This window comes from Serinus canaria, chromosome 15, assembly GCF_022539315.1.
Source record: "Serinus canaria isolate serCan28SL12 chromosome 15, serCan2020, whole genome shotgun sequence".
Taxonomy (NCBI): domain Eukaryota; kingdom Metazoa; phylum Chordata; class Aves; order Passeriformes; family Fringillidae; genus Serinus; species Serinus canaria.
The window spans coordinates 10660910-10673995 of NC_066329.1; the positions used below are offsets into that span (position 1 = coordinate 10660910).

At 52.3% G+C, this 13086-nt stretch overlaps 1 protein-coding gene across 1 annotated transcript; it reads right to left on the minus strand.

Annotated features, from left to right (window-relative positions):
• Positions 1-425: 425 nt before the first annotated feature.
• Positions 426-7466, minus strand: CCDC63 (coiled-coil domain containing 63). The gene is made up of 11 exons (XM_030230098.2): positions 7461-7466; positions 6676-6830; positions 6077-6266; positions 4863-4982; positions 4215-4396; positions 3566-3747; positions 2682-2890; positions 2230-2304; positions 1633-1804; positions 781-975; positions 426-592 (listed from the first exon to the last, which is right to left on the minus strand). Exons 1-11 carry the CDS (start codon positions 7464-7466, stop codon positions 426-428), a joined length of 1653 nt encoding a protein of 550 aa, XP_030085958.2.
• Between the last annotated feature and the right edge of the window lie 5620 nt (positions 7467-13086).

Below are 13086 nucleotides of genomic sequence, written 5' to 3' on the forward strand. Positions count from 1 at the left end.
GCCTGTTCCACACTGAGCTGTGCCCATCCCACCTGGTCCCACAGCCCAGGGCTGGCACTGAGTTCAAGTTTCCTTTAGGCAGCAGGGAGTTGTCAGCTTCTGCCAGCTTAGCAGGGAACACCCCATGAGCACACTCATCCCCTGCACCCCACCTGCCAGGCCCTGCCCTCGGGCACGGTGCAGGATTGGCACCATGGTCCCCATCTCTGGCTGTGGGGAGTGCCTTGGGATGTGTGACAGGGATGCCACCCTCAGCTAGAGCAGCTGATCCCACCCTGGCTGCAGGTGCTGTCAGCAGTGGGTGAAGCCATGCCAAGATATCACCTGGTGAGGTTCTGAAGCCTGTGAAAGGTGTTGGGCTCCTTCCAGAGAAGGAAGATGGAATGATGTGCAGGATGCAGAAGCTCAGGAATGAAACAGCTTCTTTAATTCCCTGGTGGGCTCTTGGTCTCTGATGGGCTCTTGATCCCTGATGCACTCTGTGATGTGAATCTCCTCCTCCTCTTGCTTGCACTGGGGGGCCTGCTCACCTCCTCCTGCTGCCTCTGGATAACAAGCTCACGCAGCTGAGCCCGGTCCAGCGGCTCTTCCACTGCTCAAGAGAACAGCCATCCCATAATACACACTTTTACAGGCCTCAGATACCCCGGTAGGGCAGGACAGGCTGGAGGGGATGGACTGGGAAGGACATGCAGCAGCAGGGCTCAGCCAGGCAGCCACAGGGGATTGGGCAAGGGTGGCTGCCCAGCCATGTCCCATCTGTCCCCGCTCCCTGCTCACCGGTTTTGGGCTCAGTGGTCTCCTCCAGGTCTGGGGGGGGTGGGCAGAGCTTGGCCCTGTCCATGGTCCAGAGGAGGTTGGAGGCTGCCCGCAGGGGGCTGACGAAGGCCTGGGCACGCTGGGTGCGGTCGATGGATGTGTAGCGCAGCAGGGACTCCCTCAGCAGGAACTCCTTGACCTTGTTCTCCACGGGACCTGGAGGGGGAAGGAGTCACAGTGCCCCACTGTGACCCCACAGCAGGACCCTGCCCAAACCCACCCCTGGCTGTCTGCAGGGCAGGGGATCCACTGGCTTCCCTCCCCCAGGGTCAGGGGGCCGAGGCTGGGTCATGGAATCATCAAATCACAGAGTCATTAATGTTGGAACAGATCTCCAAAACCATCAAGTCCAACTTCCTACTGAATATTCCCTGCCTGTTAAAGCATACCATAAAGTGTCACATCCCCTTTTATTTTTGGAGCACTTCAAGGGTGGTGACTCTACCACTTCCCTGGGAAGCCTGTTCCAATGCTTGACCACTATTTCAGGGAAGATATTTTTCCTAATATCCAACCTGAACCTCCCCTAGTATGATTCCCCTTGTCCTCTTGCTGTCTGCCTGGGAGGAGAGGCCGACCCCCATCGCACTTCAGCACCCAGAGCCACGATGAGGGTTTGGGGATCCACTGGGATGTTAAAAATCCAAATTAACTCTGAAATTTGCTGGGAATTTGGCACTGCAAATTCACTTTAGGGCACACATGACTGATGGGACAGGGGAAAACAAAAGCTCAGTTTAAACACAGTGAGAGCGGGTGGGGGACAGGACTTCCCAGGGTGGTGGCACGGAAAGATGGGCAGCCCCGACCTACCAAAAACTGGCACCAAGCTGTCCCCAAGAGGCTTCACTATCTTTGTAGTGTCACAGTCCATTTCTTTCAAGAGGGTCTCCACACGAGATTGGATCTGTCCCAGGAGTTTGCTGCTCTCCTTGCATTTGTCCTCATACTTGTTGGCTTCCTCAGTGATCTCTGTTATTTTTGCCTATTTTTGCAAAGGTTTTTGTGTCACAAAGGTGTCACACCAGTCCCTCACTGATCCCACTACCCCAGTTTCAGTCTGGAGACAGAATCACAGGATGCCAGGAAGGGTCAGGTTGGAAGGGACCACAATGGGTGGTCTGGTCCAACCTCTCCTCAAGCAGGATCATCCCAGAGCACAGAGCACAGGATTGTGTCCAGAGGGTTCTTGAATATCCCCAGCTGCCCATGCTGGTGACTGGCCCACAGTCACCCTCTCACCATGCACTGGGAGCTGCCAAAACCTTTGCAAGGCCCTTTTCTCCCCACACCTCCCCAGCCACTGGCCAGAGCAGCATTTACAGGACCAGACTCCCTGGAACAAGTGCTGGGATATGCTGACAGACAGGGATATGCTGCTCTTCCAGAAGGAATCCACAGCCACCATACCTCCAGCTCCTGCAGGACCCGAGTCTGGGTTGTCTCTGCCTGTTCCCGCTCCGTTGTGATGGCCTTCATATCATCCTGTGGGATGGGAACACCAGCTCGTGGGGTGGGCACCGATGGAACCTCACCTGACCCTCCAGAGGGAGGCTGGGGACAGCCCAGGGAGCAGGGACAGCTCCAGGGAAATGGAGAACCAGGCAGCCCCACAGGGTTCGGGAAGCTCCTGGCTGCCCAGGACCCTGCAGTGTTTTTGCTGGGTACACGGTGGCAGCATTGAGACACGCTCAGCTCCGAGAACACGGCGGAGTTCGGCTTTGGCTGCTCCTTTGCATCCCCCTCACCCTACCGGAGTGGCTGGATGCGGGCAGTGATGCCGGACACTCCGGAGAGGACAAACCCAGCCTGACCCAAAATCACTGCCTGGAAAGGGGAGACACCGAGAGCCAGGAACGGACCTCGATCGTCTCGATCTTCTGCCTGAGACCCTCATTCCTGACGTTCAGCCGAATGGCATAGTTAAAGAGGATGAAGAATCTCCTGTCCTTTTCAAGGAAGTCCTCCAAGAAATCATCAATGTCTCCATCTGACAGCTCCAGCAGACGCTTGTAGGCCACCTCGTAGCTCTCCTTTTGGCTCGTTTTGGCCCTCTCAGCTGCCTCAAAGGCTGAGAAAGAGACAGAGAGCCGTGGTTGCCCTTTGCAGAGCCTTCCCTGCAGTGCTATGGGGTTTGGTGCAGGGCTGGAGCAGGTGGGAGCAGTGCTGGAGGGGCAGGGGATACCTCTTCCACCAGGAAACTAAGCAGAGGCGTCATGGGAATGGAGCAAACACCATGGATTCCCTCCTTCCCTCCCAGGAGGATAGAATTATTAGATTAGATTAGATTTTAGGAAGAAATTCTTCCCTGTGAGGGTGATGAGGCTCTGGCACGGGGTGCCCAGAGCAGCTGTGGCTGCTCCATCCTTGGAATCATCCAAGACCAGGCTGGACAGGGTTTGGAGCAACCTGGGATAGCGGGAGGTGTCCCTGCCCATGGAGGGGGTGGAACTGGATGAGTTTTAAGACTCCTTTCCAACCCAACCCGTTCTGTGGTAAAAGGAGCTGTGGTTGCACACAGGAGCAGCTCCCTGTCCTGAGGGCACCCCGAGACACTCAGTCTCACTCAATTACCACTGTTCAGCCTTTTTGTTTGTAGGGTGAAGGTTGGGTGGGGGAGGTTGTGGGCAGGGCAGTCATCCTGCCTTTGGGGGGCAATTCCATCAACCACCATGAGCAGCCCAGCCCCACCAGCTCCGCAGACTTGGGGTTTGTGGTCCCAGTGCCACAAATTCTCCTCTGATACCTTCTCTCTCTTTGGCCTGTTCCTTCAATACAGAGAGATCAGCACATTTGCTGAGGAAGAAGTTCTTCAGCCTGGTCTCCTGGTGAAGGGCACACTTCCTCTCCAGCAGCCTGATGTTGTACTGGATGGTTTCTCTGTGGCGCACGTCCCGGATGTCCGAGATCCGTCCCAGATCCTCCATCCTGCACACGGAGAGCAGCTCTCACACCTTGTGTGTGGACAAGACTCCGTGCTCCTGGCCACTCCCAGCAGGGCCAGACCTGCCAAAGCCCCTGTGATGCTGTGTCCGTTCCCAGCTCTCATCTGGATGGAGTGGAGTCAGTCCAGAGGGAATTCACGGCCACTAACACAGCTTTTGGTGGGATTTTGTACTTGGGCATAGTACCCAGCTCAGGTGGGACTCAGAAAAGAGACTTCTCCATGGGGAAATCCACCCCATCCAAAGAAACATCTGGGACAGATGGAATTAAACACCCTGGAGGTACCAGTCTCCCCACACTGACCAGGCACCCAACCCTTAGCACCCAGACCTAGATGGGAGTGGTGAATCCTCTCTCTGAAGCCTCAGCTGGTCTCTCTCTTTGAACACTCATCACTGGCACCACCCATCAGCCCCAGGTTCTGCCCAGAGTGTGACAAGGCCCCGTACCACTGCTCGTAGTCTTCCGTGGCTTGCTCAATAGCAGCCTCCAGCAGTTTGTTCTGCTGAGCCAGACTTTTTTCCAGCTTCCAGTAGCAGTTGTCATGAATGGCTTTCTGGATCTGCAGGCTGGCAGTCTCCTCTCTGAGCTTGTTGTTCCTGGTCATGATGGTGTTGTAACGCACAGTGACCTGGGGAGAGCAAAGCAAAAGCTGTGGAACTGGTGGGGAGTTGGGGGGTTCAGTTTGCTGCTTAAAGACCTTGACCAGGGCAGGGTCAAACACAGCCCAAGAGATCTGAAGCTGACCCTGCACTGTCCTCTTCCTCAAGAGAGGAAAGGCAACAGAAGACCAGGTGGATCACAACAGAGACCTGGAGCTGGCTTTGTCCAAGGCAAGGTGGCTCCAGGCAGCCCAGTTTGATCCCAAGGCAGGTGCAGACCTTCAGGCCTCTTGGCACAGCACAAGTGCTGCATTTGGGTCACCAAGCCTGAAGGAGCCTTTGAGATATTCTGGGAATGATCAGGCCAGGGGAACAAGCCAGGTGCTTTATGCAGCTTGTGTCAACCAAACACATTTGCACCACTGTGCTTTGTCCTGAGCAGAAAGGTCCCAGGCCCCTGTGTGACCCCCAAAAGTCTCCAAAATGTTTCCTTACATGACTCAGACGCATCTCCAGTAACTCAATCTTCTTCTGCAGGTGTTTGTGGCCCTTTGCTTCCAGCTCCCTCCAGTTTATGTCTCTTTGATTCACTATCCTTTTTTCCAGCTCTACAACCTGCACACACACACAGGGAAAAAAACCCAAGAAGTATAATCTCCACCCCTACATTCTGGACTTTTGTCAGGACACAGAGCCAAAGAAAATCCCCTCTGCTGACCTGAGCTACAGCAACCATGTCATTAATGAGCTCTCAGTTATAGGAGCAGCTTTAATCCCAAAGGATCCCACCCTGCACGTGGAGAAACTTAACTGTAACTGGGAATGGGTTTTTCTGTGTCATGAAGGAAGTGCAGCTGGTTTTGGAGGGAGCTCCAGCAGGTGCTGAACATGGCACAGCAGCCCTTTGCAGAGTGGAAGAAGCAATGAGGATGGGGTTTTGGTAGAGGTATTGTGCTGGCCAGGCAGGGATCTGTGCAGTCCTCTCTGGGAACGAGTGGAGGAAAACTTCTGCCAGAAGTGGGGAGATTCCAGAGGAAATAAATCCATGGAAGAGTGAAGCAGCTGGAGAATGGTGAAGCAGGGGGCAGGTGGAGGAGGGATGACTCAGGCAAGTCAGAGTTATCATCCCTGACAGAAAGCTAACCCTGCTGGGAAAGCTCTGTAGCACCTCCAGCAATGGCAAACCATCCCAGCATGTTCCCTGGAGTCCAGCTTGGGCAGCTGGCTCTGAGAGAAATGCTGAAGGAAACTGTCACTTCCATAGCCCACGTTTCCCTTGGCTTCCCACTCCCCTCCTTTCCAAATCCAACCAGATCCTCAGGAGGGATGGGGCATCCCTCAGATGCTGCTGTTCCTGTATTTGCCCCCTCTCAGACAGCACTGTTCCAGTTTGACCTCTTTTCCAGGAGAATAAAACAAGTGAAGGGAGAAGGAGAGGGATGTTTGTGGCCCCAGGCTGGTGTGTGCCACCACACAGGGGTGCAGGGACCAGTGGGACAAGGTTGAGAGTCCAGCCTCACTTTTCCAGTCAGTGCTGCTGACTTGAATGGCAGCCTGGTTCTATTTGTCATTGTCATGTGTCACTTGCCAGGAGGAATATTCCAAGGCCTGAATTAAATGTGTTTTACACTGAGGAGTTTCAGCCACAGGTCTCACTCTGTGACTCTGCCCTGCTGTGCTCAGGCAGGGAACAATCCAGATGCTCTCACCTGCTTGGCCAGGTCAGCTAACTGGGCTTTTCTTTCTTTGATCAGGGCATCATTCTGCTTTCTGGTCTGCAAAAGGCTTCGGATCTTCATCCTATTTCTGTTTTCCACCAGCACACTGTTCGGTGAATACATCTGGCTCAGCATTAATGTCACATGTCTGTGCTCTTGCTTCAGATCAGCTATTGCTTTTCTGGAAAAATGGAACAACAAATGACATTTAGCGCATCCCATCTGCCAGGGCAGCTCCTTACCCCACCCCATCTCTGCTCTGTGGTCCCCAGATCTGCTTATAAAAAAGAGGGAGCAACATTTTATATGGGCAGATGTGACAGGACAAGAGGGAATGGATTTAAACTAAAAGAAGAGAGATTGAGTTCAGATGTTAGGAAGAAATTCTTTACTCAGAGAGTGCTGAGGCCCTGGCACAGGGTGCCCAGAGAAGCTGCCCCATCCTTGGAGGTGTCCAAGGCCAGGCTGGACAGGGCTTGGAGTAACCTGGGATAGTGGAAGGTGTCCCTGCTCGTAGTATTCCATAAATCTGTGATTTTGGCAGGGAGGAACTTCCCAAGCTCCAGGCAGCCAAGCAGAGCTGTACTCACTCCTGAGCCTGCATTTGACGCCAGATATCGGCATCGAAGAATTTCTTCTTGTAGGCCTCATGATGAAAATGAGTCTGCAGGTGCCTGATCTCCACTTTAGCCCTTATTTCCTTCTCCTTTTCAGGGAACTCCAGGTCTGCTGAGTCGTCTCTCCTCTGCCACAGACAAGGGAGGGTTTGGTCAGTCGAGCAAACTCAGCCGGCAGCGGCAGCAGCTGAGCAGCACCAGATCCAGATCTTCCCTGGCACCTGAGATATCCATCACCACCCAAAACACACAGTGCTGGCTGAGCTGGAGCCAGCACCTCAATTCCAGGACAGGGAGAGACCTCCACCAGTGAAGAGGACAGGTGATGGCAGGTTGTCACCTCTTTTATCACCCAGCACAACAGCGAGGACCATGTGAGTGAGAACCAGAGCCACTGGTGCAGAGGACATGGATGAGCCCAGGCTGCCCAGGAGTGGAGCAGGAGTGCTCCTGTCCCTGACCATCAGAAGGTGACTTCTAGCTGAGAAACTGCCCAGCAGGCAAGCACTGTTAGACCCACCACTACCTGTGTCCTCAGCTGACTCCAATTCCCCAACTCTGCCTCTCCCAACACCCAAATCTCAGTCCAGGGCCTCATTCCTGGCACAGGAGAAGCAGCCCCACTGCTCCCCAGCACCTTGCTGGCAGGAGCAAACCTGGTTCCCACTGCTGGATGTGTATTTCTGTGGGTAAAATCCCCACAGCAGATCCTCCACAGTCCCTGTGAAGTTCAGCTTTAGTTTGTCCTTCTATTTTACCTTCATTTTCCCGGTCTAACTCTGCTGGTTGCTCTGTAGACACCTTGGGAAGGGAGCAAGTGAAACTCTGCAGGCACAGGATTGCTTTCCAAGGGAAGAAATGAAACAGGAGTAATGGGGTGGCTGTGTCCTCCTGCCCATCCCTCAGCACCCGCTCGCGTGTTTGGCACATGAGGAAACCATCACAGATGGCTGCAAGAGGAATAAAAGGAGAGCATTTCTGGTGATGTCATCGTGAAATTATCGAGTTTTATAAGTAGGGGAAGAACAGATGGTTTGAGCTATTCCATCCCATTCAGTACCTGGGTTTCCATAGAAATTCCAGCGAGGCCAGTCCCCCCCACCCTGTGCCTGCAGAACACCTGGATTCAGCCCCTCTGTCCCACTGATGCCAGAAGGGCACTAAAGTGGACCCTGCAGCCCTTACCCCCAGAGCTGGTCCCCAGCAACTACACTGCAGTCCCTTGGGTGTCCCTGTGTCCCCTGACACTGCTCAGCCCCACTCAGGGCACCTTCCTCTCCAGTCAGGAGACAGAACCACAGTGGCAGCCAAGTATGCCCAAAGATCCACCCCTATTTCCAGCAAGAAGCTCAGGAGAGGGAAGAACCTAGAAGAGAACCGGTCCCAGTCCCGTCCTGCACTGCCCCAGGTTCCATGGTTGCCATGGCAGCATCACCACAATGGAGGGAGGATGGTGCCCCATGATGGACCAAGCAAGGAGTTGCTGGGACTCCAAATTACACCGACCAGAGGGGTTTCTGTGCCCCAAAACCAGCCCTGAAGCTCTTGCTCCAACACCTCCCTGGCTGTGCCCACAGCAAGGAGAAATCCTCGTTTGGAACTGACCCATGACGTGGCATTTGAAGACTTTTGCTCTAACAGGAGCAGCCAGGGGTTCACCATCCCCAGAAGTGCTTCAGGATTAGGGCTGCTGCTCCCTGCTCATCTTGATCCCAGCTCCACATCCAGATTTTTGGTCTTCCAGCCTGGTTTTTATGTTTTTTTTCATAAAGAGACCATCACCACCTCACTGCCACTGCTGCTGGTATCCAGAGCAGCGACGGCTGGCGCTGCCAAACTGGGGAAGGACCCTGGGGACAGGGACATGTTAGGTGGTTGGTTAGGGACAGATTGAGGCTTCATGCCCACTTCTCTCCTTCCCATGCAGGGAAGCACACAGGAGCTATGGACTGAGTCATAAGAGCCATGATAATCCTTTCCCTGTAAGCCGGAGCGTGTGGCCAGCTCCTTCCCAGGGACTGCACAAACGCTGAGATCCCTGGAGGGCAGGAGTACAGGGGTTGTGTTTTGTAGCCCTGGAGATGCTTACTCAGCTGTGGGCTGAAGGGGAGTGGAGCAGAGCTCACTCTGAAGGTGAGCAAAGGGCAGCCTGTCCCAGTTTGCGAGTTCAAAGCCACGAGCAAAATCCCCGAGCAGAGCATCGGCACCTCCCCGTTATCCCGGAGACTTTGATGAGCTAACAGCCCAGGCACCAAGTTCCAGCCTAATCCCCAGCCAGACAGGCTCTGAGGAGGCATTTAATTGGAAATCATATTCATGGCAGAAAGCAGAATGTGGTGTTTGATAAGAAAAATCACAGCTGAGGGCAGAGCTCTGCTGGGAAGGCACCGGAGCCTGAGGATCCCACCAGGGCTGGGGGAAGCTCCCAGAGCTTTTCATGCTGTTCCTGCATGAGCAACAGCTCCGTGGGATAATAACAACAACCTCTCCAGGGTGAGCTTGTCACTCAGTCCCAGTGGTCCTGGCTGTGTCATAGGGCACATCCTTTCTTTCCACCCTCAGGAGAAACAGGGCCAAACCCCCGTTCACAATAAAAGTAGAGGTGCAGGGGTGAACATTATTTTTACAGAAACAATGCTACTCAAAATCTTGTTTTTCCTTGGCTTGGACTAGTCCAGCCTCAAAATACAGCCCATATTGTCTGTCTTTTTTGTGTTCTCCATGGACCAATTGTCAATTGTTTAGCAATTAACAAGCCAGTAAATTCAGCTTTTCAGAAGGGCTCTGATTTGGTAGAGTCTGTGTCTGTCTCACTCATTGCAGAAACACTGATTTGACTAAAGAGGACTTTTTTCACCCAAACAATGCCTGACTGTCACACTTGCTCTCAGTGAGGGTGACTTCATTGTCTGGATGGACCTTTCAGCAGAAGAGTATTTGGAGCAGGATGAGATTGTCCATAACATTTGAATCCAAAAAGTCTCCAGCTTCTGGGAGAAACAGAAGAAAAGTGACTTTCTCTGCAATTTTCAACTTAACCAATTTTGCCTGATTTAACAAGTACATTTAGCACTGATTGACATGCAGAAATTATTCCTTCAGCAGCAGATCTGGGGGCTAATTAAAACTCATTGTACTATATTAAGGGATGAATTCTGATCTGTGCAAGCAGTGAAAACTTTCCCTGATTCCAGCAATGATTTTCCTGTTTCACTGGGTCCAGTGCACAGGGATGCAGGGGATGGTCAGAGCTGGGCTGGCTCTGAGCTGAGCTCCCACCTGGGAGCATCCCAGCAACGTCAAACAAAATCTCTGGGGTAAGCTGGAGAATTGGGCCCATATTTTCATGCAAATGCAATACATTCATGTTACTTAATGCCTATTTATAATAAATCCAGAACTTAATTCTACTTAACCCGTCTTTAGTGTTTGACACATGAAATCGGTGAGTCAGAGGGCTATATATGGAACTGTCAAAATTTTCTTTTTTCCCCTCCTCTAAAAGCCTGGATTAAATCATAATCAAACTCCCATCAGCTCCAGCAGCAGTGCTGGGATAAGCAGGAAGATGCTGACAACTGCTAAGGCAGCTGCTGGTGGGGAAAGATCTTCTCAGGCAACAAATTGATGGCTGAAACCTCAGAGAAAAGGTTCTGAATTCAGACACATGCTACGTCCATTTGCTGAAATGATAGAACCAGAACGGCTTTGGCTGGAAGGAATCTTAAAGCTCATCCAGTTCCACCTCCTGCCATGGGCAGGGACAACTTCCACCATCCCAGGCTGCTCCAAGCCCCATCCAGCCCAGCCTTGGACACTTCCAGGGATGGGGCAGCCACAGCTTCTCTGGGCAACCTGTGGCAATGCTTCAGCACCCTCTGAGTGAAGAATTTCTTCGTAACATCCAATCTAACCTCTTCTCTTTTAGTTTAATATCACTCCCCTTGTCCTATCACCATCTTGCCCATGTAAATGTCCTGTAGCCCTGGAGGTATCCCTGGGCCCCCTGGTGTCACCTTACCAAGACCTGGCTTGTGAATGGTGTCCCATGGGCACATTTTCTAGCCAGGTTTTTGTTTCTTTCCTCTGATGAATGTTATCTTCACATGTGCATGAATCAGCTTTCAACAGGCAAGACCAGTTTTGGCCCAAAAACCATCACAAACACATTGAGAGTTGTAGACCTGCAGCATTTTGCAACTGGCTTGAGTTTTGCTCTGTGTTTCTTAGAGAAAAGGTTTAATTTCAGATATACACCATTTACTCCTCAGGTGCTGAGCTGTTCTCTCCCTACACAATATCAGCTCTTCCAGCCTGTCCTTCCTGGGTGGGGTAGAGACATCTCTGTACAGGGAAATGGCTTAAAGATTTTCAGGGTAATTGGTAGAGGCAAGGGGAGAGGAGGCTGTTGGCTGCCTCCTCAATTCCAGCTGTAATTTCTCCACACTCCAAGAGGAAATTGTCATCGTAATTTCCTGCAGATGGTTTTCTCCTGAATTGCTGACACCAAGTGAAATGTGATTTCCAGCAGTGAACTGTCTCCTCTGTGGCTTTGCTGGGTATTATTTCAAGCCTTGCTTTAGGAGCAAGTTCCCCAAGCTTTGACTTTAGGAAAGTAAAACTCTCCCACAGCAGGCTCCACCGCTCCAGCAGAGCCAAATAACATGGATTTCATCTGTCTGTGCTAACTCCCAGGCACCTTTGGCTGCAGCAGGTACACTGAATTACTGCTCAAAGGCTGCTTCCATGGGGGTGGAATGCAGGAGGGAAACAGTGGAGGATGTGCTGAAAGCACAGAAAGAAGAGACCTCCAAAAATTTCACTGGCCTGAGGTCAAACCTGGCACGTAACAAGCACACAGACACTGCAGGATGATTTTAGCTGAAGCACAGAACAGGGGACTCAAGGACAGAGCCATCTCAGATGCCATTGTCACACAAGGCCATGCCTGACCTGGAGCAGGGTTCTCTGTGCTAGCGTGGGGTGCTGAGCCCTGGCACAGGCTGCCCAGAAAAGCTGTGGCTGCCCCATCCCGGAAGTGTCCCAGGTTGGACAGAACTTGGAGCAACCTGGGACAGTGGGAGGTGTCCCTACCCATGCCAGGGAGTGGAACAAGAGGAGCTTTAAGGTCCCTTCCAGCCCAAATAATTCTGGGATTCTACAACTTTTTTTTTTTTTTTTTTTAATTAGGAAAAACTGCACAAATTTACTCTCAGTGGTACTGCTGATCCCTCAGCAGCCTTGGAGACATCACACCCAGGCAGGAGGCAGGGCTTTGCTCCAGGCTGGAAAGTGCAGTGCACCAGCTCTCAAAGCCTGGCAGGCACTTGGCCATGGCTGAGCTGAGCTCATAAATTCCCACCGTGACCTCCCACACCCCATTCTTCCCTAGGGAAGTCTGTTGGCAAATCCAGACGTTGTGCTGGAAACTCTCCATGCCAGACTGGGCTGGGGAGCACTGGGAGGGTGTTGGTGGCTGAGGAAGCAGCACATCACAGAGGGAGCTGGGAAGGAAATTCCCTTTTTCCATCAACTCCAGCAGCTCCCTGTCAGCTCTGGGCAGGGCTGGGCAGCACAGGAGAGCACAGCAGGTACAGCCTGGGTTAGAAGAGCTATTTCCAATTAATCATTCCTGATTACAGTCCTGTGCAAGGCTCCTGGTCAGGACTAAGAATACCTGATTAGTTGAACACGCTCTGCAAGTGGCTTAAGGCAACTGAGGATTTGCCTATATAAGATCACTCAGGGAAACTGTTCTGAATTAACTTTTAAAGGCAATTAATTAAATTGCTGTATGGGTGTTCTGCACCATCTGCATCCCATTCTTTTCTTTTCCTAACCAAATGAAGGCCACTTGATCTCTGGGTTAATCACAGGAGGAGAGAATCCTAGGGAGCCCACAAGCCCCATGAAAAGAAACACAACTGAAATAAATCTTCCTGGATGAATTGCACCCCAGGCCCAGCCTGCTGTGGGGATATTGATATGGACAGTTCCAGAGCTTCCTGTCTCCTCAGTTTTGGCTTTATGGGAGAAGTTTGGGCACTCTTGTTCCCTTCCAACAGCAACCACAGGGCTGGGAAGAAGCGGAGTGCACTGACTGCTCTGCTGCAGCTCAGTGACGTTAATGCCTGATTAAGGAGGTGACGACACCAGGCAGTAAAAGCTCAGCCAAGCACAGGCAGAGCACCCAGAGTGGATCAGAGTGGCCCTGCCCAGGATTAGCCCAGCGGCTGGAGCAGAAAGCCAGGTCCAGCCAGCAAGTCCATGGGATGAGGCAAAAAGCTCCCTGGAGAGGAGTCAGCCCAGCAAAAGCACTCGGAGGCTTTTTGTCTGATTTAGGACATGTCTCCTTGTAATTAGCCCGGCTTGGCCCCGCTGTTT

Coding starts and splice junctions, on each gene's coding strand:
- CCDC63 (XM_030230098.2), bottom strand. Junction 1,805..2,229: donor GGGTCCTGCAGGAGCTGGAG/GTATGGTGGCTG, acceptor TTGCAAAAATAG/GCAAAAATAACAGAGATCAC. Junction 976..1,632: donor CAGCTTGGTGCCAGTTTTTG/GTAGGTCGGGGC, acceptor TTCCCCCTCCAG/GTCCCGTGGAGAACAAGGTC.